Source organism: Notechis scutatus, chromosome 4, assembly GCF_049901735.1.
Source record: "Notechis scutatus isolate UNSWTSFEM ecotype Mainland chromosome 4, rNotScu1.2, whole genome shotgun sequence".
NCBI lineage: Eukaryota > Metazoa > Chordata > Lepidosauria > Squamata > Elapidae > Notechis > Notechis scutatus.
In genome coordinates this window covers 131,084,836-131,111,995 of record NC_142012.1, presented here as the reverse complement: position 1 = coordinate 131,111,995, position 27,160 = coordinate 131,084,836, and the positions used below count along the sequence as shown (strand labels likewise).

At 33.0% G+C, this 27,160-nt stretch overlaps 1 protein-coding gene across 8 annotated transcripts in view; it reads left to right on the top strand.

Moving 5' to 3' along the window:
• FARP2 (FERM, ARH/RhoGEF and pleckstrin domain protein 2) overlaps window positions 1-27,160 on the top strand; it is a 66,676-nt gene that overhangs the window by 6,953 nt on the left and 32,563 nt on the right. For all 8 annotated transcript variants that reach the window (XM_026694844.2, XM_087964949.1, XM_087964947.1 and 5 more), the window contains exons 2-12: window positions 224-456; window positions 13,012-13,116; window positions 13,787-13,829; window positions 16,403-16,481; window positions 17,688-17,785; window positions 19,145-19,259; window positions 20,237-20,384; window positions 21,074-21,169; window positions 22,436-22,599; window positions 22,741-22,809; window positions 25,777-25,834. In XM_026694844.2, coding sequence (XP_026550629.2) covers window positions 253-456; window positions 13,012-13,116; window positions 13,787-13,829; window positions 16,403-16,481; window positions 17,688-17,785; window positions 19,145-19,259; window positions 20,237-20,384; window positions 21,074-21,169; window positions 22,436-22,599; window positions 22,741-22,809; window positions 25,777-25,834 — 1,179 coding nt within the window. In that variant the 5' untranslated portion in view covers window positions 224-252. The remainder of the gene's footprint in view (window positions 1-223; window positions 457-13,011; window positions 13,117-13,786; window positions 13,830-16,402; window positions 16,482-17,687; window positions 17,786-19,144; window positions 19,260-20,236; window positions 20,385-21,073; window positions 21,170-22,435; window positions 22,600-22,740; window positions 22,810-25,776; window positions 25,835-27,160) is intronic.

The following is a 27,160-nucleotide window of genomic DNA, read 5'->3' as shown; positions in this document are numbered from 1 at the left end:
ACATAGCCCTACCCATCTGGTTTCATTTTTTTGCACACTAGCAATCCTTCGTTATACCTCCTTCATGTGACAGCTAGCCCTTAAAGATTGGTTATTCTTACCATAGGATCTCTTAATTATTTCATTATTTTACAAACTTTTCCAAGACTGGAAAAAAGCAGTATTTTGCTTATTTAATTTTTGAGTATTCATATTAAAATCTAATCCTTGCGTTTCACTTTAGGTTATTTGGATTATTGCCTGATGTGAAAAATGGGAGAAATCGAAGGCACTTACAGAGTATTGCAAACTCCAGGATCTCGTTTGGGAGTGCAGAAAAATTCCGGAGTGAGTACTCTGGAACCAGGACAGAATATTTCTTCTGCCATGGTCTCAACATCTCCTAGAACATATGAAAGATCTATACAAATCAAAGTCAAGCTTTTGGATAACACCCAGGAAGTACTTGATATTGAGGTAAGATTTCAACAAGGTGTTATGTCCAAATGTTTAACTTGGTCTTTGGAAAATTGATTCATTTGAGTGAGAATTTTTTGTTTGAATGGCGTATGTATTTAAAAACCATTTAACACTGGAATTAAATTGGAAGGAATGCTTTGTTTAAGATGTATATATGTGTATACATGTCTTGGGGAGAGTTCTCTAAATTTTATGAGGCAAAGTGTCCTATGTAATTTTGTAGAACTTGGAATAAAAAAAGATGGAGTTGTATTTAATTTTTTTAAAAGGAGGTGACATGCTCCACTTGCAGTGAAATCTATATATACTGTATAAAAATGACATACCAGTCGCGCATCATCACAAAATCTCCAGAACCGTAAAGCCTACAAACTTGAAATTTGGCACGTATGTTCCTCTTGGCTTCTAGGTGCTCACTAAGAAAGGATTTTTCAAAATGACCATCAGAGCATTAGTATTTTGTATATTATTATTAACATGCTCTGATGCTAAGGAGTTCTACTCCCCCTTCCCACCTGAAAAGAAATCTTTTCCAAATGCAAAACACAAACAGAGAAGAGGAGTTTCAGTTTTAGTTTCACAGCACCAAGCAGCTTTAGTACAGAACAGTTGAGCTAAGCCACGCCCAGGCTCCTTGCTGTCATCTTGCTCACACAGCAAATACTGTTTCAGTTTCCAAACAGCCCTGAACTCTCTCACACTCTGACAGGATGCTAGCCAGATGAATACCGATGGATGCTGGTAGGCAGGGACAGAATTGTTTTCCCCCTTATTTTACTCCCCAAAAACTAAGCTCACCCACATAGTTTCATAGCAAAGCACAGGTATTAAGCTAGTATTATATAGAATATTATATTCCTTAAGTACAACCAGGCAAGAAGCTGTTTAGCTGAACTAGTTAATTTTCTCCTTGCTCCCCTATTCAGAGTTGTCATGGATATACTGATATTGATATTAGGTACTTTGTGGCAATTTTCTGATTTTTGGATTTTTTTTTTCAAAAATCTAAACCAATATCCATTATGAATAAGGGATACAGTTAGTTCCTTTATCATAAAAAAGTACTATAAATATAAAGTTCTCAAAAATAGAACAAAGTCTAATGAAGGTTTCCATAACCATAAAAGCACTGGTTTCATCTTTAGTGAATGACTTACTAGAAGCTTCCGAAATGTATTTCAATAATTGTCAAATGTGTTGTTTAGGCTGTTGCATTGGCTATAATGCTAAAGAACAGTGCCAGTAGTCAATATAGACCAGTTTTCTACATTTTTAGTATTGTCAGAGAAAGCATTGCTTGCTTGTCTCTAGGGTGGCAATTTCATAGAATCTTAGGGCTGGAAGATCTTGAAGGTCATCTTAGTCTAACCCCATACAATTTGTATGAAGTATACTGTTCTTCCCAACTCAATAAGATATGTATCACCATTTTTTTCTTTGATTATCATAAAAACAAATCGTATTCCTAAAGCCAACTGTCTTTGGATAATAATGTTTTGTGCACAAACATTATGCATCAATTGTAGAACACATTTTCCAGTTATACAAAGGGCATGGAAAATTCCTATATTTTCATAAGTTTGGGGACAGTATAGCTGTTTTTCTTGACAATTGTTTTCTCTCATAATTGCCAGAATATTTTAAAATATTTATTGTTTGTAGATAAAATCACAGGTAGTCCTTGACTTATAACCGTTCTTTTAGTGACTGGTCAAAGTTATGCTGCTGAAAAAGTGAGTGACCATTTTTAATATTTACACCCATTGCAGGATCCTCATGGTCATGTCATCCAAATTCAGACACTTGGCAACTGACCCATATTTATGACAATTGCAGTGTCCTGAGACCATGTGATCACCTTTTGCAACCCTCTGACAAGTGAAGGCAAATAGCGAAGCCACATTCATTTAACAATTCTGTTAACTAACTTAAGGACTGCAGTAATTCACTTAACAATTGTGGCAAAAAAGGTAAAATGGGGCAAAACTCACTTAACAAATGTCTCGCTTAGCAACAAATTTTGGGCTCTATTGTCATAAATCAAGGAGTATAAGAGAAGAGTGAGATAGCTATTACTTATAATTCCTTGTTACTTTCCAAACTGTAGCACAAATTCTCACATTATTCCAGAGAGACTTTCAATTCTACAAAATATTGTGTTAGACCTTGTACTGTGGGAAAGAAAAAAAATGTTGCTGCCCAACTTGTTTGATCAATAGCTGTGGAACTTTGCTGGATTCAGGTCATTTTTATGGAGTTTAATAATCCTAAATGTTTGTCTGGTTTTCCTAACTTGTCATGAGAAAATCTCTGAGTCCCAAAGGACAAAGATTTTGTTATTCAAAACAATTTATCACTATCCATTTAGCATAGAATATCTATGTGAATTTTGTGCAGTTTTAATAGAGTGTAAAAATATGTCTTGTCAATCAGTATATATTTGAAGTCTGCATATGGTTCAATTTATCACATTTTGAGAACGAAAGTTAAGAACCCCTTTTGAATATTAGAACATCTTTTTATTGCACTATACTGAATAATATATCTGAATGTTTTTGCACTAGTTGTGATTTTTTGTAAATTTTACAGAAAAATTAAACTTTCAATTATCTAGGAAGATATAAAAGATATATAATTGATACACAATTGAAACAATGTCTAGCAGAAATTAGTTTTGTTATTGAAAAACTGGGGAGAAAAACTGGCATTTCTTGTGAGTCAGTTATAGTAGCAAGTTACAGGGCTGCAGTGGTTCATGTGGTAAAAGACTGGGCCTGCGCACCGCTGAGGTCGGCGGCTCGGTGGTTTGATTCCTGTGAGTGAATAAACCATGTAGGGACAAGAAAGGAGCCTCCCCTCCGAATGCCTACTGCCATTCAGGCGTCCTGAAGGTAAAGATAACACCACCCCAAAAAAATTTCTTTCACAGAGGCAGCCAGCCACCTCAGTGATCCCTGGCTAAAACGTACCATACGATAAATAAATAAATAAACAGAATAACAATCTCTTCATATTACTTGTAGCAGCTTCTGGGAGAACATTTGGCAAGCACCCAGTGTTTTCAATGTGGCAAAGAAAGAAAAGGAAGATGGAAGCTAACTTTATGTTTTTCTTTTTGTCTGACAACAACAGATACATTTATATTTTGATTCTTTTTTTGGATATTCATAAAATAAATTTTATTTTGAAACATCTTCTATACAGTGAGAAAGTGCGATCAGCTTTAGAAATGCGGGGTGTGGCAGGATTAATGTTTTCAAATCCTATTAGACATTATTCTTCCAATAGATTGAATACTGCTTAGCATAGTCTGCATCTTGTTGCCAGTCAGAAAAAAAGACTAAATTCCAGGAAGAATTGTTGCCAGATGTTTGTCATGACTCTGAATATTCTAAATTTGGCAAATAAACTGCCTGAAGCTTATTTTTATCTGCCCTCAAAAAAGTTAGTAATTCATGGCTGAGGATATTATAGACTGTTTCTGCAAAAGCAGTTTAGGTTTTGTGTTGTCCCTGTTATTTGGTCTGAAATATGGTAAAACCTGTTATTTTGTTAATGGCCTGACTTTCCTTTGAAGAAGTTTTTGAGAACAACAGTTTTACTTCTCATTCAGTACTACTGAACTCAAACAGGAATTGGGGTTCAAAGAATGCATCATTGAAGAAGCAGGATGTTTGTTCTTGATAAGTAACACACTAATTTTAGTGATACTGATTCTCTAGTTCTACTGAGAATTGAAGCGTCCAAATTTGAAGGGCATATATTGGCCATTTTTGCTAAAAAGTTTGGGGAGAGTGACAATACAATTATTTTTGAATCAGTTAGTGGCATTTTACCTGTAAGTACCTCTTCAGTTGTTGCTGTTGTACTTGTCCTAATTTATCCAAGTCATTCTAGGTTCTCTGGAAATGAAAGAACTTGAAGAATTTTTAAAAACTGCATTAAGTTATTTTTATTTACCTTCCTAAAGTACTAAATTGAACTAAATCTCCATATTGTTTTTTTCCGCTAGTGAGAAAGGGGTTTTGTGCCTTCAAATCAGTCTTGACTCCCAGTAATATATGGACAAGCCCCTGCAGTTTTTCCTTTTTTCATGTTTTATTTATTTTATTTGTATAACATATAAAAATTCAATTTCAAACAAACTGTGTTGTCTGGGTACAATTGTTTTTAGGCAAACGTAATCAAAGTGTTTACAATGGTATTCATCACAATAACATTAATACTATAATAACAATATTTAACTTATCTAGTTTAACAAATCTCCATTTTAACATTTATCCTTTTTGTGTCTCCATATTTCTAACTTCTGTCCTTATTATCTAAACCCTGCAGTTTATCCTAATACCATGAATACAATTTTCATTCACCTGCAAGTAGCCCTTCATCATGACTTGGCCTTCTTTCAGTGGCCTATACAAATAACTTTGCCTTTTGTCGTGAAGGTTCTTGCAATAACCCTGTCACTTAGAAATCTCATGGGAATTCAAGGATTCAACTTAAATAGACATATTGTACAGGTGATCCTCATTCAGCACTTGTAATTGGGACAGCAAATTGGTCATTAAACAAAATGGTTGCTAGTGAAAATCACACAGCCACGACACTGCTTATTATTTTATTTCAGCTTTCCTTTGCTTAAGGAAGGATACAACTCCAGACAGCCAGGTGAGCTAAAATGGCAGGGAAAAATGACTCATAAGGAAACTGGTTAAAAAATTCCTAGTCCTTTTCTTCCATTTCCCCATCCTATGGCATGTTCTTGCCAGTGCTGGGATAATTAGCAAGAAGAGAATTAATGTTTGCATTTACATTCATTGGAGAGGAAGGGATTACAAGAGAATAAGCAGGCATACAATGAGGAACACAGATAGAAATGTGCTAGCACTTGCTCTTTGCCTAGCATGGTTTTGTCAGTATCAGGCAGGCTGGAGGGTTCTAATTAACTAATTAAGGTCACAGAACTGAGCTTGTTAACTCCCAGTTAGCACTTTTTATGGATGCTTTGTGATGTAGAGAAAGGAGCTCAGGAAGAGTAGCTTGTTTAGATAATGTCTGCACACTATAAAGGGGAGTGTATCAGGCAAAAACAAAATCAGGAACAGAAAGATACAAACTGATTGACAATAATTGTAAACATGTAACAAATGCTGTAAACGTTGTAAATGCTGATATTGTTCACAAAATTATTTTTTCACTACTGTATTTTAACAGTTAATGGTTGTTGTCCAAGGCAGTTGCTAAATGAGGACTACCTGTATGAACAACTTTAGTAAAATAATCTTTAGTAAGATGAATAACAGCTTAAAATGTGATGCTACATATATTTATGACCAGTGGTTTAAATCTTGAACTTCTCTTTCTTAACCTTTTTGTAATGGATGACTTACAGTTTGTGTATACAAAACTGGATTCTTTATTTCCCAGCTTGCCAATTCTTGTCCTTATATTTGTGTGTTAATATTACTGCGGTGAGCAGTTAAAATATTTTTTTCTTTCAGGGAAAATGCTTTCTTTTAAAAAGAGAACATCATAATTTTGGAAAGATTATTAGAGGGAAGTGGGTTCTAAAGCATTTGTGGAGAGTATTAAACTGCATAAATGTTTTACTGTAATTTTTTGGGTATAAGGGAAATAATCATAAGCAAGTAATGTATAAATCTATGACCACTATTGCAATCTTTAAGTAGCTCAATGGAATAGTACAGAAATGACATTATACCCCAAGACTAATCTACATAAGAAAGGTGATTAGAACTGATTTACTTGATTTTTCTTTGTAAGGACACGAAAATAAAAATGTGTATCTTCAGTTTTTCAGAATAATTTGTAATGTAGATGATGGAGTAGATAGCATTACAGGTAGTCCTCGACTTATGACCACAATTGAGGCCAAAATTGCTGTTGCTAAGCAAGGCAGTTGTTAGATTACTTTTGCCTCATTTAACAACCTTTATTACCACAGTCGTTAAGTGAATCCCTGAAGTTAAGTTAGTGACATGTTTATTAAATGAATCTAGATTCCCCATTGACTTTGCTTGTTAGAAGGTTGCAAAAATTGATCATATGACCCCAAGACACTTCAATCGTCATAAATACATGCCAGTTGCCAAGCATCCAAATTTGATCCTGTGACCATGGGGATGCTGCAATGGTCGTAAATATGAAAAATTGTGATAAGTCACTTTTTTCAATATGATTATAACTTCAGATGGTCTCTAAACAAATGGTTGTACCATGTATATATTAGATCTACTACAGTATTATTCTTCCTATGAGGCCAAATTAGAATATCTATAATTTATCGACAGTATCTTGACTTCTCTGAGTGTGTGTGTTAGGCTGAGATCTAAAATGGCATCATATTCACTCAAGAATTTGCATATCTTTCAGATTCTGTTTATTTTTGTGTTATATAGCTGAACCCCAGATCATATCCTTATTCTGTGTAACAGTTCTTAAGTTCCTATATACAAGAACAGTTTTCCCCCGAACACCATCACTCTGCTAAACAAATATTTCCCTCAACACTGTCCAACTATTTATAAAGTCTGCACTATTACTATTTATTTTCTCATCACTCCTTATCACCCATCCCCTCCCACTTGTATCTGTATGACTTTAACTCTGTCGCTTGTATCCTTACGATTTATATTGACTGTTTCCTAGTGTGATTTGATTGCTTATTGTACCCTATGACTATTATTAAGTGTTGTACTTTATGATTCTTGACTCTTGATGTATGTATCTTTTCTTTTATGTATACTGAGAGCATTTGCACCAAAACAAATTCCTTGTGTGTCCAATCACACTTGGCCAATAAAAGAATTCTAATTCTAATACTGGTAGTCTTTGATCTATGACCATAATTGAGGTTGTAAAAAGAACTACCAGTATAGTACTTATAGGGTTCATGCAGCATTAGGAGAAGAGTGTTTTGAGACAAAGATTTTCCTTGTGTTTTTGCTTGGTTAATGAAACATGTTGCTCACTTATTTTAGACCCTGGCCAAATGTTTGTGCAATTTGATTAAACAGTGTAATTTCCCATAACTAAAAGGAGAAATGTTAGCCCCCATAACTTCAGAATTGAATTATATAATGCAACACAGTCAGATGGATTTCTTATTTGTGAACATTAAAGTATATACCTCTTGTATTAAAGAAGTAAGAATTGGCAATCATAGAGATATTTAAATTATATTCCAGAACACAAAATGTGATTGGAAAGATGAAGATTTGCATGTTAAAAAAGAGAAATGTTAAATTAAATGTTGATTACTGTAAATCGTCATGTAATTCCTTCAAATGTTTTTCTGTTAATTTGTGGAACTATTTCTTTCAAAGTCTTCTCATTATAGATGGATTTGTGGTATAAAAGAGATTGCCATTTGCTTACCTTAGAGGTCTCAAAATAAGGGAAGAAAGTTACTTCAGAATTATGCCAGTTGAAATAAAAGGACACTAAAACAAGTCATATAGGAGAGATAATGTAGAAATAAGCTATTGGGAGAAGTTTGGTAGATTTTAGTAGGAACAATTGTGTATAGTTAACACAAAGAAATTGAGCTATAGACATCTTTAGTTTGGTAAATCAGAGCAACATGACACAGTCAAATAGGCAATGGCTTAAATCAAGTTTAATTTAGCTAATTTATAGTATTGGCTGAATCTAAAATCTTTTGTTAGCCAAAAATGGGGTCCTTTTGTGTGTAGATCATAGGAATATTCTGTACTTTGGTTACAATTCATTTTGTAATCCTTAATCCTTAAAATTAACTAATAGTAAATACTAATGCTGTGTAAAACCATTTGCATACCTAATGCAAGACTAATTGAATGCATCCCTTTGAATCATTGTTTGAACTGTCAAAGCACCACAACTTTTCAAGGGCTCCCCTGGCTACTTTGAGGACATCTCCACATTTTCTGAGTATACATGTATACAGAAATATTTTCTGCATGAACATGTATGTTTAGACAACAAGCTCTTAAAGAGCTCGTATCAGACTTTTAAGTGGACATGGTGCTTCAGAATCAGATTTGAGGGTTTACAAAGCCCTAATGTTGCTGCTTCCAATTAAAAAATAAGGTAAGTAGGTAAAATATGATCTACCCTTGAAAACTAGTTTTTCTGGGCAACATGAAGTTCAAAATAGATTTAGTTCTTCAAGTTACTATTTTCTTTGTTTAAATTAAAGTTGCAGGATTATTATATGAAGCACTATAACAATGTTGTAAATCTAAGCTGTCCTCAGCAATAAAAGATTGAAAAATAATTCACAATAGGAAATTCTGGGATCCTTGGTGCATCATTGAATGGACTAAGACTGATGATGTTACCTAATTTAGTAATGAAATGTCTGCAAGAAATCAAGTTCAGAGACCATTAAGTTCAACTCTGAGCTACAAATATTCTTTTCAAATGGGAAATTTCTATTGCAACTTTATAAACTTTAATGACTCTTATGGATTTTCAGTATCGTTGTCAAGATTGCAACTATAGTCTCACATAGTTTATGTTATGTATCTTGAAAACGCATAAAATTTTAGCTGAGAGTATAAAATACATTCCATAATTCTAAACAGGTATAAACCCATTGCATGAATTGATTGTATCTTGACAGATAAAATGAAAAATAATGAAAACTATAGTAAATAACTTGAGGGCCTAGTTGAAATTGCTAGAAGAAAATGTTATCATTTTTGGAGCGTGTTAAAACATCATGAAGTAGTTTGGTCTGGCTAGCTTGGTGTAGTGGTTAAAGACACTGGGCTAAAAATTGAGAGACTGTAAATATTAGTCCTACCTTAGGCATGAAGTCAGCTGGGTGGGCCAGTCATATTTCTCAGTCCTAGGAAGAAGGCACTGACAAATTATTTCTGAAAATGTTGCCAAGAAAACTGCATGGACATGTCCATGTCATTCCCAGGGGTCAATACTGACTCAAAAGCACAATACGCAACAAAAAACTCAAGCAAAAATTCATGGCTAATTTGGAATTAATTCTTTGCTTCATAAATATAAGAGTTTTGAGGATCCATTTTATTTTTAAGAAATTGGACCTATTCTTGAAAGATTGAAAACATAAATAATTGCAGCAGTGGTCATCCTGTTGGCTATGGGAAAACTGTGATTCCTAATAGCTATAGTTCTATGGTTAATGTCTTATTGATAGTCTGGTCTTCACACACACACACACACACACACACACACACAAACAGTGTGTGTGTGGGGGTATATGTAAAAGTGATGGGGTGTGTGTGTGTGTGTGTGTGTGTGTGTGTGAAGACCAGACTATCAATAAAAAGCAAGCAAGTAAGCAAGAAGCCATTACTTTTACACACACACACACACACACACACACACACAGAGTGTGTGTGTGTGTGGGTGTATGTAAAAGTGATGGTGTGTGTGTGTAAAAGTAATGGCTTCTTGCTTACTTGCTTGCTTTTTTTGCTTGCTTGCTTTCTTCTAGTTTTAATGTACTACAGCATCCAAAATCTTTATGAAGTTGAGTCTGCTTCTAAATTGTACAAATAAATGTTGTAGGAAGCTCTTTAAAAATTTTAGTTCCATGCATAAATCTTGAACGTTATGGTAATAGTGTCAACCTGACTCGACTCCATACCGGTAGTTGCCTGTACCTGCTTTCACTTGCAGCTTTGACAAACAGTGATGAAGGAGGGTGGTGAATTCAGAAGTGTGGAAGAACTCTGTGGAATGCAGGTGAACCGTCTGTTGTCGGAGAGACATTATCTAACAAGGCCAAGCGATAAAGAATATTTTGAACAAAGCAGGCAGCTTTTTCCAAAGCAAAAGAACTGAACTTAATGGGTGAACTATGAACTGTGGGTAGCCCGGAGAGGAAAAGGGTAATTACCTATATGGGTTTTTGCAGGAAAATCCCAGAACTGACTTTGCTTCTGCCATGCCTAGATGGATTTTTCAATACAGCTACACTTTTAGTTAATTTCAAGAGCCAGGAGTTTCTTTTGTTGAATGTGTCAAATGGAACAGTTACCAAGTGTATTATTGGGAAAGCACATAAATATATAACTTACCCATCATATTTATTCATAAAATGCTGAATCACCTTATCTTGGAAGTGATTGATTTGAAAAATCTATTTCATTTCTGATTCAAAGATGAGGAAAGATTGATGGATAGCTCATTGATTCTTCCTAGGTAGCTTTTTGAATTGAAGGCCTTATAGTTTGTTCCAAAAACTAGGACCCTGTAATTTCCGCTGCATACTATTTAGATTCCCACAGATTTTCATTATTTTTTCCATACGTTTTAATAGTGGACATTTGCAATTTTTGTTTTATGATATTATTAATTTGTACACGATATATAATTCTCTTTTCTAATTCAAATGATATTGAGATGGAGTTTGGATGAGTGCCTGAATGCACTAATAAATTCCATATATTTAGAATCTGAGGACGACCTCACTACAGGATGTTTCCAAATGAATAATATATAAATACTATAGAGTTAATATCATAATCAAGGGATATTTATTAGTAACACTTATAATTTACAGGTAGTCCTAAATTCATTACTATTCATTTGTGACCGTTCGAAGTTACAACAACACTGAAAAAAGTAACTTATGACTGTCTTCACTCTTACGACAACTGTAACATCATGCCATAGTCATGTGATCAAAATTTGGATGCTTGGCGACTGGCATGTATTTATGATGGCTGCTGCGGGGTCCCAGGGTCATGTCATCACCTTTTGCGACCTTCTAATAAGCAAAGTTGTCACTTAACAATCCTATTACTAATTTAACAGCTACAGTGATTAACTAATCTGTGGCTTAAAAGTTCATAAAATTGGACAAAGGTCATTCAACTGCATGCTTAGCAGTGGACATTTTGGGCTCAATTGTGGTTGCAAGTTGAGGACTAGCTGTACAACTATAATTTAGTGTCATGGGGTTACCCTGGATAAAGTGATTTATCCAGGGTAACCCTGGATAATTTCAGAGAATTTCTTCGGAAAAGCTCTTGAAGATAGTTCAAGAAGTTTCAGCTGATAACAATGTGTATGGTAGTAAGACTTCCTCATTCCAGGAGCTGTGAACATATGCCAGAACTTTCTTGGTTTTATATTATTTGTTACTTATTTGTTTGTTAAATTTATTTGCTGTCTATCTCGACGTGGCGCTACTGTAAGCAACTTACAACAATAAAATGGGATACAAAATGATAAAAATAAAACATGTTAACACATGTTATATGTTTTTGAGTTCTTTCTAAAATCAGTTTTTCAGTCCTAGGTTGTGAGCTTAATTCCTAATTTACTCACTAAAGATGGAGTAGCTTGTGTTAATCGTATTAGCTGCCATGTTTTGCTTTTGTGAGCAGAGCTGAAATTTTATCACTTAATTTTACTCTAAATAGGGAGAAATCTATCAGACATTTTGAAGTTTGGGAATTTTTAAAGGATGCAAGGTTTCTGGCAGCTTTTAATACAGATAATCCTTGACTTATGACCACAATTGAGCCTAGAATTTCTGTTGCTAAACAAGTCATTTGTTAAATGAGTTTTGCCCCATTTTATGACCTTTCTTGGCACAATTGTTAAATGAATTATTGCAGTTGTCAACACAGTAACACAGTTGTTAAGTGAATTTGACTTTCCAATTGACTTTGTTTGTCAGAAGGTAGCAAAAATGATCACATGAGTTTAGGACACTGTTATCATCATTAATATGAGTTGCTAAGCAACTGAATTTTGATCATGTGACCATAAGGATCTACAAAGGTCGTGTGAAAAATGGTCATAAGTCACTTTTTTTCAATGCCGTTGTAACTTTGAACAGTCACTAAACAAACTGCTGTAAATCAAGCATGCACTGTAATATTTTTGGAAACCAAATGCAGTTGGGAAGACAATCAGACAAATGTGACAATCCTGGGGGATAACTTCTCATTTGGGCATTTTTTGCTAATGATAACTGAGTTGATAAATTTTGTTTTATGTTTACCTATAAGTTTATTAACTGCTCAGAGACAGTTGTTTTTAATTGTTGATTTCTTGTCTTGAATGCTATTAGAATATTCCAAGATCCAGTTCAACATCAGTACAAGTCCCTCCCCCTTTATGAACAATGGCAAATAAAAGATGCTAAGAGTTATACCTCAATATCATCTAGCTGCTGTCAGATTATAAGAAAGTTCATGCTTCTGTGTATCATTGTTATATAATCTTAATTTCCTTCCAGTCTAACTTAAAACCTAAAGTTTAATTTAAAGTAGCTTTGGTTATGTTTGTGTTAGATGATTTCTTCAAACCAGAAATTGAAAGAAAATAAAGTGCTTTAGAATTTTGTTGGAATTTATGCCGCATGAAAATTATAATAGTATAAAAAAACTTACACATTGTATTGCTGTATACACATATAGCAATATTTTTCTTGATTTGAATAGTTTAAAACTTTGGTTTTTTTAATACAAACATTTGAAATTAACATTAGCATTTTTCAACATTTAATACACCTTGGTTATAAAAATTAATCATAAATTTGTATTTTTCCAGTCAAAATGTTGTGGCCAGAAACTACTGACAGAGATATTTGATCGTCTGAATTTGGTTGAATCTGACTATTTTGGAATTGAATTCCAAAACTTGCAATCTTATTGGGTATGTAGCACGTCTTTATATTGTTTTCATTCTTTAATTTTGTTTGTTGACTTTAAAAAGTTTGAAAGGAAAATGTAAGCAAAAGTTTTTCATTAATGTAATTATTGATTACCTTCTAACAAATCAGAAATGTTGTGCAATGACCAAAAGTCTATGTAAATTCCACAAATCCTCAACAGGCATATAAACTCACCAAGAAGTCCATGAGTACATATCTACAAAAATATAGCTACTGTGTTGTTTTGTATTTCATTTATTTGTTCAACTTGTTTTGAGATAATCATGATCTTGGTTCACATAACACGATAAGCAAGCATATAAAGTTTTGCTTCATGGAATGAACTAATAGATTCAGTTTTACAAGTAAACAATATAACATTCAGTATGCTGTTGCTAATTGGATCAAACTCCAAAGTATTCATATGGACAGATTTTTTCCTGAGATTTATTCCAAGAGTGTTCTCCTTTAATTAGAATATGTTGCAATTCCTTATCCCATCTTTTTCACTATATTTCTGAAAAGTATGTTAACATGTTTTTATTTACCAGATTTAGTTTAGCTAAATTAGTTTTTAAGTGAGAGATGCAAGCAGATACATTTTACAATTGTTAAAATTGATTTAGTTGTATGATAATGTTTGCCCATTTATTTGTCTATTTTTTTATTCAGATTTGGTTGGAGCCTATGAAACCTATTGTAAAACAAGTAAGAAGTAAGTGTACATATTTATAAATCAATTTTTCTTTCCAGAATTTAGCTGAAACAACACTTTTAAAAAATGATGCTGCTCGTATTCTAGAATGTATATTTTAGAAACATATTGTTACCCCCATTCCCAAAGGCTAAAGTTATTTTAAAGCAGTGATTAGCATAAATTCAGTCAATTATACTATTCTTTAAATTGTTATAATGAAAATAATTTAACAAATTCAGTAATACAAATGCTGATTATTTTATTATATTTTCATTCTTTACAGACCAGTATCTATTTTTTGCAGGTGGTAGAAGGCAGAACTTGTCCTTTTAACAAGCCTCAAAATCCTCTTTTTGTTTGTTTGTTATTCTAATAATGTAATGTTTGCAACAAAACAACCAAGCTCAGTGAACATCAAGAATCTAACAACTCAACCCTAAGGGCTCTATATTCTCTACTATTAGATTTATTGTGAGATATACTAAGAGCAAACCTGTTTGATGTTGTGATTAAGGCACTGGACTAAAAACTATAAGTTCTAGGTCCTGACTTAGGTATGAAGTTAGCTGGGGGACCTTAGGCCAATTAACTTCTCTTGGCCCTAGGAAGCAGGCAATGGGAAACCACTTCTGAAAATTTTTTACCAAGAAAACTGCAGGGACTTTTCTGGGCAGTTAGCAGGAGTCAACATGACTGAAAGGTAGAGAAAAATAAGCAATAACAGTTGTTGTAAGTTGTCTAAAAGAGAGGCCCTCAATTTCCCAATAACATTGGTTCTAAATCCTACATATATTCTTTTAACTGGATAGAAATTCTTACTATCAGATTCTTAATGTTATAGTCTGTGATGAAGTAACAGTGAATAGTTGATTTATGAATGTTTTCTTATGCTTTTTTGTCATTTTTAGAGAAATTATTTTGTTTTCATGTAAGTTATAATCAATAAGAAAATATTTGTGAAATTCCACATACTTTCTTTTTTTCCAAACAATTTTTATTGTTTTCCACCAGTACACATCTTAATTACATTTTCAATAGTATTTACATCAACATTCGGTATTAGTCCATATTTCCATCATGTATTCGTACATACTTTAAGTAGTTTTTGTCTTTATTTATAATTCTTATTTATTATCTATCTTTATCTATTTTATCTTTCTACCTATCTATGTATTACTTTCTTGAGGTTTCTTCTATACAATCGTCTTTATCCATTCTTATTTCTCTTTTCTGGCCATAAGTACCATCTGTGCCAAACTGAGTAATAGATTCTTCTTTTTCCCTTATTTTTAGTGTGAGCATATCCATTTCTGCACAGTCTGCTATTTTTTGTTAAATTAATTCTTCTGTTGGGACCTTACGCTCTTTCCTCATTTGTGCATAAGCTATTCTGGCCGCTGTCAGTATGTGTAGTATTATATAGTTTATCTTTTTCTAATATTGTTTTTTTAATTATCCCCAGTAAGTAGAAATTCCACATAATTTCAAATGAGAGGTTTGATATAGAGCCCAAGGTTTTCAGGATAGCAATAGCAGTTATACAAATGGGCAACAATTACTTGACTACAAGGCCATCAGGCATTGTAAAAAGAGTCAATTTGTGAACAGAGCAAGAAAACAGTAAATTTAAATACTTTTAGCTATAAGAGCAATGTGCACTAATGATATATAGCTAATTAAAGCAGGTTCAGAAGACTTATGGACAGGCTTCTGGAATATTTTTTTTAAAGCCATGCCTTAGTGTGGGCTTGCATATCAGTTGCACAGTTCCAGGAAAGCTTGACTTAAGAAGGGAACATCAATAAGTAAAGGAATCTGCACTTTGTACATCTTCTGATTAATAAATCCTGTAGCTTCCCACATACTCTCAGACAGTTTTGTCACAAGTTAGATATTCACTGCTTATTTCAAAGTCTAGAGTTCAGTGGACAATCTTCCTGTTAAAAAAATTAGATCTTTGTACTGATTGCTCTTTGTGATTGACTTGTGTATGAAATTAAATTTCTTTTTAAGGGTAATCTTTGTTCTGTGGAAATTAAATTTCTTTTTAAGGGTAATCTTTGTTCTGTGGAACTTTCTTCCAGAAGGATGCATCCGTTGATTTAAAGACGATTTCAAATAGATTTTAAGGCATGATTGTCTTTCAATTGATAGGTTTCATTATTTGTTCTTGTGTCCAAAATTCTGGCTTTATCATGAAATTGTTTTAATTTTTAAAGGTATTTTGGGAAGATTATAGTGTTAAAACTGACTAAGACATTTATTGAGTTTTGAATTAAAATAAACTATTTGATCCTGCCTTCTTCCTCCAATAAATTTAATTTGGTATTTTGTGTGTAATACCTCATGTATGTTTATGAGGTGTAACATACTAGTGAATGTACTGTTATTCATTTGGGAACCCTCCCAAACTTTGAGAAATAGCATAAGAACAGTAGTCTGTAGGTCAGTGGCAATCCATTGATAAAGCCATAATCCATGATTAGTTGTAAAATTTATAACAATTAAGGATATCAAACATGCAATTACAATAAAAGAATAAGATTTGTGAGTTGACTGTCATATTTTAATGATCTATTGGCTTTCTGTAGGACCAAAGAACACTGTGCTTCGTCTAGCTGTAAAATTCTTTCCTCCAGATCCTGGCCAATTGCAAGAGGAGTACACTAGGTAAAGCCTTTCTATATTTCATAAAAAAGAGAGAAAGTTTAGCTTTTATTAGTCGTTTTATTATATAAAATTAATAAATATTCATATACATGCAATGGAACTTTATTTATTTAGCAATCAAATTAGATATCACCCATTTTACTATCCAAGTGATTCTGGGTAGTTTATAGATACAAATCATAAATCATATAAAAGGGACATAATTAAAACAAAGTGCAAAATAATAGAGTTTAAAAGGCATATATGATATTTATAGTATAATATACATAATATAATATAACTATGTAATTAATAACCAAGATAAAAAACGGAGAAGGAAGAAAATGGAAAATTATGTTTTAAGAACTCCAAGCAAACAATCTCCCTCAACCATTTGTTGAAAAGAACAAGAAAAAAGAAAACCTAACTCAAATATTGAGAAACAATACTTATAATTAATGCTGAAGATAATTTGTATAATAATTTTTTAAGCCGGGAGATAAAATAAAATACCTTTAGAATGAAAACTCATGGCAGATTTATTTAAACTGGACATACGAAATAGTATTGATCTGTTTTTTATATTACTTCTGCAACTTTCCCTTGTATATTTTTTGCTACAGGCTAAGCTTGGTAAATTAATATATGTTAGTATAGTGATATATTGGTGTATAATTCAAAATCAGATTCACATCCTTCATCAATGAAAATTGGAATTATAGTTTTAACAGTATCTGTAGATTATCCATAGAATTCTGGAGTTGGAAATGACCATGAGGATCTTCTAGATCTTCTAATCTTCTGTTGTGTGCAATCTTGTGTCCTCCACAAATTTGATCAGCAGTCTTGTTACTCAGGTCTTTATATCCTTGATGCATATATTGAAATAATCATCACTTGAATATGTTGCTTATAAAATATATTCATACCAAATTTTGCACTCTTGTTAAAATTGATATTAAAATTTTCCAAATCTGCCTAATAGAATGGTAAGTAATGGTCACTAAGACTATGTAGAAGTAAGCAAGTGGAACTCTGTAATTCTTATACATCAGTTAGAGGCATAGGGTAAAAGTAAGCAGCTGCTCACAGGCTTGTTGCAATCTTCACACTCTTATTCATCTTCTGCTTGTGCTATGGCTATTGCCATATTATGTCCTTCTTTCCAGAATATGTAATATTCTGTGGTTCAAATGACCAAACATGTTACTAATTCTTTCCTTTTAGATATCTGTTTGCACTGCAAATGAAGAGAGATCTGGCAGAGGAACGCCTTACCTGTAATGACAATACAGCAGCACTCCTTGTATCTCATCTTCTACAATGTTAGTATGTAATGTTCTTTTATAGATAAGAATGCATCAGCTTCATGCTTGAGAAATATTGACATATGAAGAATTTGGAATTACATCAGTAGCATCGAATGGTGTGTGATTCAGCAAACTTGGTCAACTGAAGCAAGTTTTGGTTTAATCAGTGCTTGAATACAAAATAATATACAGGGTATACCAAAGATCAGTGCCCATAGGCCAGTCACAATATGTTTTACTATTTTTTCAGAGTATGTATGCATATATGTATAAATCTTAACTTAGTGTTCAAAATAATACATGAAATGAGTAAGAAATTATTAAGAAGAAAGTGGTAACTATTTCAAACATTTAAAAGTAATTTAGATAATAAATTGTTTAGGAGACTTGACTTTTGGTATATTTTGTATTTCTTAAATATAGCAAATCTATAGCACCAATATTTGCTGCTCTATTCAAATAAAGGTTATTTTATTCATGGAAGAGTCCCTGAATTCAGATATTTAATATATTTAATTTCCTTTTACATACAGAAAAATCTATTGTGATCTAACTGAGGGTTTCAGCTAATATGGTGTTTGCTGTGTGTTGATTTGATTGGCACTTTGTTTCTTTTGTTAAATGACATGTGTGTGTGTGTGTGTGTGTGTGTGTGTGTGTGTGTGTGTTTTCACTTATAATATAGCTTTGACATTTGATTATACTGTCTTGACTCAATGGACTTATTTTTGGACAAAAGATTGTAGGAGTTCAACTATATAAAATTTACTGTTGTATAAATTGTGTCTGTATCAGCCATAAACAATGAGGCATCCATTCCCTTTCCATAAACTTTAGTGATATTTATATTTATACAATTGTGTCTGAACCCTTTTGACAATGTAACCATTTGCCTTAAATCCAGCAATCCTGTAGTTCCAGCATAGCAGCATTTATGATACATACAGTATTAGATTCTGAATATCACTGAAGATTAAGTCAAGGATTTTCTCCTTTCTGGTTTCTTCTATGATAAATGAGTGTAGCTAGAAAATTCAGCTGAATTTGCATATCTTCCACCTTGCAATTTAAATAACAGTTGAAGTAAAAGAAAAATGATAAACTGCCTATATAAACACTTAAACTTATCAGAATCACATCTTTAGCATTAGCCTATAAAAATATTGTCAGAAAGCAAATAATCAATTTTTAGGATGAAATTTGTAAAAATTACACTTTTATTTTTTCCAGAAAAGCCAGCGCATTAAGAGCTAATCTATAAATTAATAATTTTTGTAAAATACTATCAAATAATAATTTGCTAAGAGTTTGAAATACTTATAATCTGAAATACTGAAGTATTTTGTTTTTAATATATTTTCTGTTCTGTCACAGCGGAAATTGGGGATTTTGATGAATCAGGAGATCACGAACATCTTAAAAACAACCAATACTTTCCAAACCAGGAAAGACTGCAAGAAAAAATACTTGCATTTCACAGAAAGCATATGTAAGTAAAATTATTTTTTAAAAAGACCGAAAAACCTCCTTGCTATAAGCAGAAATAAACACCAAAATTAATAATACCCCAATCAAGGGTATCAACTCAGACGAACAGTAAACAACAGCCTAATCAAAGAATGACCAAGAACACTTCTATTAACACTCACAAGCAACATATATATAAATAGAGAGTAAACCCCACTCACTTCTGGCACTGGTGATGTTACCTAGCTGGGTAATGAAATGTCAGCAAGACAATAACCAAGCTCCAAGATCACCAAAGACCCCATATTAAAAATAAGAAAAAGTGCAAATTCCTTGTGCTTGTGCAGACTGGAAGCCTGCAATTGAGTAACATTTACATGCTTTCTAGTTAGGGTCCCTTTTTTAGGGTATAGACTATCTTTTCCACTGAGTGCAAAGTTTGAATTGATGGTCTCTTTTGATTCTTTGCAAAAAATTTATCCTGAATAGACCTGGGCCATCCACTTAACATCTTTTTAAGAGGCAGAGTTGAGTTGTTCTGGGAGGATTCCAATTACCTTGATTGTTTTCAATCAGAGTTCAGGCCTAGTTTTAAGGCAGAATCCTTTTTTATCACTAACAGATGACATTTTGTAAGAGTATATCAAGAGAAAGTAGTATGTTTCACTGCTTGATCTTTCAGCAAATTTTAATATCATTGATCATGGTCCTAAAAAACTAAAGTTGTTCCACTCATGAATAGTATGAATTATTCAATTGTGTGAGTATTTATTAGTCTCAGTCAATTGTTTACCAACTGGTTGTAAGTTGATTGAAATCCAGATACTAAATAAAATTAGTTAATAAAGAACATCATTTTCAAGTTATTTTTATATGCTGTGGCTGCGTGCAAGGAAGGTGGATTTCCATTTGGTTGCCTTAAATCACTCCATACATATTCAGAATGTCATAAATTCATTAATCACTTCTGTATTTTTTATTTTATTTTTATTACTTAAGGGGTGAAACTCCTGCTGAATCAGACTTCCAGGTGCTTGAAATAGGTCGGAAATTAGAAATGTATGGCATGAGATTTCACTTGGCATCTGATCGTGAAGGGACAAAAATCAATTTGGCTGTTTCGAACATGGGTGTATTGGTTTTCCAGGTAAGAAAGTAATTTTAAGCATATATTTTTAAATATTCTAAGTTTAATCTTTAGGATCAAGAGCTTGGCATCCTTTCTGATAAATTCTAGAATTCATTTTTACAATTTTTTCTAACATCCTGAGGCAGATTAAACTTTGTTTTGGCTAAATAAATACAAATAATTAATCATATTCCTTGCAGAGAACTCTTCATTTGGAATCCATACAATTCATTTCCCCATATTGCCAATGCTGATGGTTTCAAGCTGAAGTAGCACTTGGGCCTGTGCTAGTAATTATGACATCTTTTAAAAAGGAAGCATATTTTTTAAAAACCTGATTATGACATGCTGACTAGTATAATTAAAATGGACCGATTCAAGAGGGTTCACAATAACCTATAGCATTTGACCCTTATCTCTGCCTGAAGTCTCTTTTTACCAAAGTCCTGTAGAATCTTGTTCTTGGTATTCAGGAGACAATAGTAAATATTTATTTAGACAGTTGTAGCTAAAGAAATTAATCTGATTGCATATGTTTATACATGTTGTTTAATCCTGTTCTATGTATATTTTATTTTATTTGTATATTTAATGTACATTTCACATTTTTGAACCACCCATCTCCCTCAAAGCGGGATGCTGAGAAATGTGTTTAAATCCTGTATTATGTATATTTCTTCACTTGTTACATATTGCATTTAACACAGGGCAATATAAAAATCAATACTTTCAACTGGTCCAAAATCCGAAAAATAAGCTTCAAGAGAAAACGATTTCTTATCAAGCTTCATCCAGAAGTTCATGTAAGTACTATCATAATATCTTTTCTATAATTTTATGTTGAGATTAAATATGAGCTGACGTGCATGCAGACCATCAAATGAACCTGTTATTTCTGTGACATTATGTTCAGTGATGTTATTTGATTAGACAAAGATGGGTTCCACTTATAATTTGAGAACACAATCTTTCTTTTGTACATTGCTAATACTCTAAAACCAGTCATGTCAGCAACACTCTCCCCTTCTAATGTTCTGCAAAATGTTCTGCAAAATTTCCCATCCAAAAACCTTCCTATTTCATCATATGTTAGCTCTATTTCCTCCTGAATACCAGCAAAACAAATACAAAATCAGATCTAATGCAAAAGAAAATGAAGTTACTGTACCTGAGAAAATAATTGAGGAATTTTATATCTGTTCTGAGCATTCACCTCTTGTGCAAGGATATTATCTGTTTTTAGTGGTTGTACCTAATTTGATATCAGATTTTCTTGTAGTTTTCGTCAAAGGATATTTTTAGTTCATGTGGCAATTATTCATCTACATGGAAAAATGTTGCTCAGTGATAGAGCAGTGTGATTGAAGTAGTGAACATTTGACCTATAGTTATATTATTGGCACTTGGAAGAACATTATAGTATTTCAAAGATTGTCTATCCAACTGATGCTGAATAGCTATTAGCTTTGTCAACTGAAACACTGTAAATTATTGCCTCTGAAACACACCTAAAAACTGAGCATGTCTTTTTCCCCCCAAAGCTGGCATTGTACTATAAATGCCTAACACAAATGTATAGAGGTTTGGGGGCAAATAAAAATGATTATCCACATTATACTGCATTAGCAATAGGAGACACTGGTTTCATCCTTATTGGAACTTCCCAGGCTTAGGGATCTTCCATACTAAATTGTATGGTTAACCCTTTTACAGAGTTTCATGTATCAATGAAGAAGTAATAGTATCCTAAAAATGCTGTGACTAGTAACCTCTAGTAACAACTTTTATTTTACTCCTGCTGGTATTTGTTCATATTGATGAATAATTGTCCCCAGATGAATTTTGTCTTCCTTTTCTTGTTCAAACACTTTGTGCAGTTCAAACAGTTTCTATTTCCCATCCAAATTACCACAGTATTAAATTAGAGAAATGACTATGCATTAGCTTATTTCAAGCAAGAACTAATGATGATAAATTAATGGCTACTCTGTGTAGTTTAAATCTGTATTAAACTACATAGAGTGTCATTAACTCTGACTGCTTGAGCTTTGTTTATTTTGTAATTCTAGGGCCCATATCAGGATACTTTAGAATTTCTTTTGGGAGGTAGAGATGAGTGCAAGAATCTCTGGAAGATATGTGTTGAGTATCATACATTCTTTAGATTATCTGATCAACCCAAGCCCAAACCCAAACCAGTCTTCTTCAGCAGAGGATCATCTTTCAGATACAGGTAAAAAAGGCATTCAAAAAAGCTTTTTTTTTCTTTTTTTATCCTAAAAGTTTACAATCTTATTAATACAGAAATTAAAAGCACACATTTAAATATGGTTCTCATGAGATTTTTAAAATATTTATACTTATTGTATTACAGTGGACGAACACAAAAACAATTGGTGGATTACGTAAGAGAGAGTGGGTTGAAGAAAATTCCTTATGAAAGGTAAAAAGCTGTTTATGCTGTAAACCAGCAAACTGTTACTATTTTGGAATTTGTCTTATGTGTTCCTTGGTCTTTCTTCTAAAATAATAGCATTCTACTATTTAGAGTAAGTTTATAACCGTACAATTGATTTTCTTTTTCATAATTTTAAATTGTAGCTTTCACATTTTTAGCAACAACTTAGTCTTTTTGAATTCAACATTCACTAAATTTAGTGAAGTTATTTTGATAATTGAATCTTAGGCAGGATGGAATTATAATTAGTTGTTAAATATTTAATTGATTGATTTAAATACTTTCACTTCAGTTAATGTCAGTTGGAGGAATATCTTAGTTATTCTTAATATATATTTATTCATTATTCCAATAATAGTCATAGCAAATAATTATCTCTTATGTAGAGAAGTATTTGTAACGTTTTGAATTGCATGTCGTAATTTCTTAATCCCTTGTAGTTGCTGCAAAAGTTAAGTTTGGACCCTAACTCATCTGCAATAGAAAAAAGAGTTGTATAGAATGTACCAAGCAAAATCGGATTGGGTATTGGATATTATTTTAAAGATTAATTTGACTAACTTAGGGGGGAGATAGAAAGGCATCATACTCTGATTAATGATTTCAGGAGAAACTTATTTTCTTCTTATTTATAAGGAATGAGACAAAGGGATGATAAAAAATGGACAAAAGATACAAATATAATGATTCAAACTAAGATGATTAATTAAGATAGAATTAAGAAGGGTGAAATATGTGGAGAAGTTAATATAGAAGGCTTAGAATGGTAAATAAAATAAGTAATGATATGTAAGATGAGCATGAATATAATTGAAGTCCATGAAGAGAGAGACACCTGGGTCCAAGTTACCAGATTTATCGGCGTATAACACGCACAGGCGTATAACACGCATCTTCATTTTAAGAGGAAATTTCAGGAAAAAAATTAAATTTCTAAATAAAAACTTTGAAGCAAAATAAGGGTAGCTCAGAACTTTTTTTTTTATTAATATTATTACCACTTATAAGGTAAATCAGTGGTCCCCAACCTTTTTGTACCAGGGACCGGTTTCAAGCAGAAAATTTTTGCAAGGAGGGGGGAAGAGAAGAGAAGGAGGCTTCGCTCTCTCGCTGTTCCACCATCAGCAGAAACTGCTTCAAAGAAGCGGGGGCTTTCCTGTCGCCGCAGCTATTCCGAAGCGCCCGTTTCACCCCCACTCCCACCCAGCGCGCGCGCTTCAATCCACAGTGTCCCATTCTGCCTGCCTGCCTGCCTGCCTTAGTTTCTGGTTGTTTGGGAGCAGCTTCGGCTGAGAATAATAACTATTCGCCTCTTTTACTCAGCCGAAGCTGTTCCGATTCAACCATTAACGAAGCAGGCAGGCAGGCAGAACGGAGCACTGCGGGCGGGCGGGCGGGCGGATGGGGTGGGGTGGGGAGAAACGGGCGCTTCAGGGAAGCTGCGGCGACGAGGAAAAGCCCCCCCCGCTTCTTTGAAGCAGTTTCTTCCTGTGCTGGTGGAGGAGCGAGAGAGCGACTGAGAGAGCTGACCCAGAGAGAAGGACAGGCTTCGGTTGCTTCCTCCCTCCCCTTCTTTCATTTGTGTCCTTGATCCCCGATCCCAGCAGCATTCACCGAAGGCTTCTTAACATTATATCGGCGTATAACACGCATACATCATTTGCCCCCTATTTTCAGGGGGAAAAAGTGCGTGTTATACGCCGATAAATACGGTACTTTCCAAAAGATTTTTTTATGTTTTGTGTGTTGTGTGTATATGTTTTTTTGGGGGAGAATTAGTAAAAACTTGTAGAAATATAGAATGAGAATAATGGTAACTAAGTCAGAAAGAAATAGATGAAATAATAATAATGATATTGAATAAGAGTAAAGAGAAGTAAAGAGAAATTGAATAAGAGGTTTTGGTATGTTAAATGGAAATGGTTTAAAACAGAATCATAATTTATCTGACTTGTTAAATTTACAATGAAAAAAGGTTTAAACATGTAATGAACAATGATAATTTGTGTGTTTTAAAAATTAATAAAACTTGTTTAAAAAAAAAAAAAGAGTTGTATTGGGTATCAGTATACATATGAAATTGTAATATGCAAAGGCAGGCTATTAGTCCTTTAAGCTCATTGCTACTTTGACTGATAAAAATGGTTCCAGAATTCCCACTTCATACTCTGTGATGTTTACCTGGGAAATTTTATCCTAAACCTGCTACATGATTAATATATATTTTAATTCTAAAATATTAAGTTAGACATTCTTAAAATGTCTACTATCTTTGAACTTGTATGAATACTATGTTTGATGTATCTGAAGTCAAGAAAAAAACTTCATAATCTACAGCTTCCTAAAATAAATATTAGAATATGAGCTGTTTAGGAATCTACATTCCATGTGATGTGACTGAATCTTTTCAGAATGTGGAACTAGAAGGAATGATTTGGTTTGCTGGTCAGGTAGGTTAGAGGTCTGTTTTGTCAGAGCCATTGTTTTCCTCCATCTAGATATTTGATAGTCTAAACTTCAGAGATCCTATTGCGTGTTCAACCACCAACAGACTTAGGACAATGAGAAAAGGAGATAAAATGAGATCTGAAGAACTCTCTAAGCAAGTCAGATTGCCTCCATTTTTGCTTAATTATATTTAGAATTTAATTGGCTTTACTGCTTTTTTCTTAAGCAATATTACTTTAGATATTTTAATACTGGGTTTACTTTATATAAAAACTAGTAACTTTTACATTTGTTGTACATATTACATTTTGAATATTGCATTTCTAATTTGTAAACAAAAATTTATAGGAAGTTAAATTATGAATGTAGAAAGAGAAAGTTCTGAGTTTCATATTTTTACACAGTAAATCAGCTCTTGTAAAATAATATTTTTTTAACTTGTATACAGCAGAACGAGAGCTTGAATTATTTCTCAGTTGCATGTATCAACTTCTTTGTTTACAGGAGGCATAGCAAAACTAGAATGTCTGCTCACACCTTGAGTCCTGATGCACCCAAACAGGTTAGTCTTGAAATTAACCTGTTTTAAGAAAAGTATCATGATTTAAAAGATTATGAAAATCACTTGATGCTTCTTAAATTTAAAATAGGAACTCTTTTTTTTTTACTTTTGGCAATGGTATTAGGTAATTATGCATTATGTATCTTGTAGAATTGTATTAATGTACTTTATATCGCTGTGTACTATGCTAACCAAAATTAGTTGGTAAAAACCTACAAAATAGGATTGTCTTGACAGCAAGAAGATTCAATTTTTTTCTCTCAAATTCCCCCATGCTAAATTCCATATGCCTTTGCCAAAACCAGGTCTTAGTTTCAGGTTTGCTATGTAGGTTGTGAAATGGGTATAGTGTTTCAAACTATCAGCAAAATTAAACGGGTGGAACTGTGCGATTTATTCAAGTTCTTTTACTAAATATTGGATATTATCTCTTTTAAATAAGGAATTTAAGTAATGAGGGGCAGGTATTACCAGTATATATATTTTTTAAAAAGATCTTGCATAATAGCTAAACTTTTCAGTAAGTGTCATTTGTGATAAGAATGTAGATTTGTCTGATTACTGGAATATAGTTAGCATAGTCATATAATTACTGATCTTAGGCCTTGAATAGAAGTGTATTTGTTAAATTGGAACAGCTGCTGATTTTCAACAGAGAATCTCTCATAGTTATAAACTACTCTGACCATCATTATTCCTTAAAGTTGCATCATTAAATTAAATTAATTTAATCATATGAGGATATATTTCACCTCCCAGTCATAAAATAAACATAATAACCTGCATTTTGTTCCTTAATAGGATCCAAATAAGGTGATGTTTATACAAAGGAAACATTTAATGAACATATACCAGACGCTTAAAATCTAAACTCCATTTAAAATAGCGGGGACATAGCTTTATCAAATTAACACACACACAAAATTGTATGCAAGGTCCTAATTTCAACAATCCAAATAGTAATGAAAAAGAAAAGTCAGGCAAAAATTTAGGCTAGATGTTTAAAATCATGAGGTTTGCAATTTCAACTTTACCTTAAGATGGACTGAAAAAAGACAGTTTAGATCTTATAGATATTATGTCAAAATACAGTTGTAACAGAAAAAGCAGTTCCTACCCAGTTTTGAAAATGCATCACCTCTCAGTGGTAACAGAATAAGTGTCCTGGCTTGGCATACCAAAAGCACTGAGTAATCCAATCTTCTTGTCTCCAACTCATAACTTCTTTGCATGGTTTATGTAAGAATTTCTGGCTATTTCTCAATAAAATCACGATGTCTGATTGGTGTGAAAATGGTATCATTGTTTGTGCACATGCATATATAC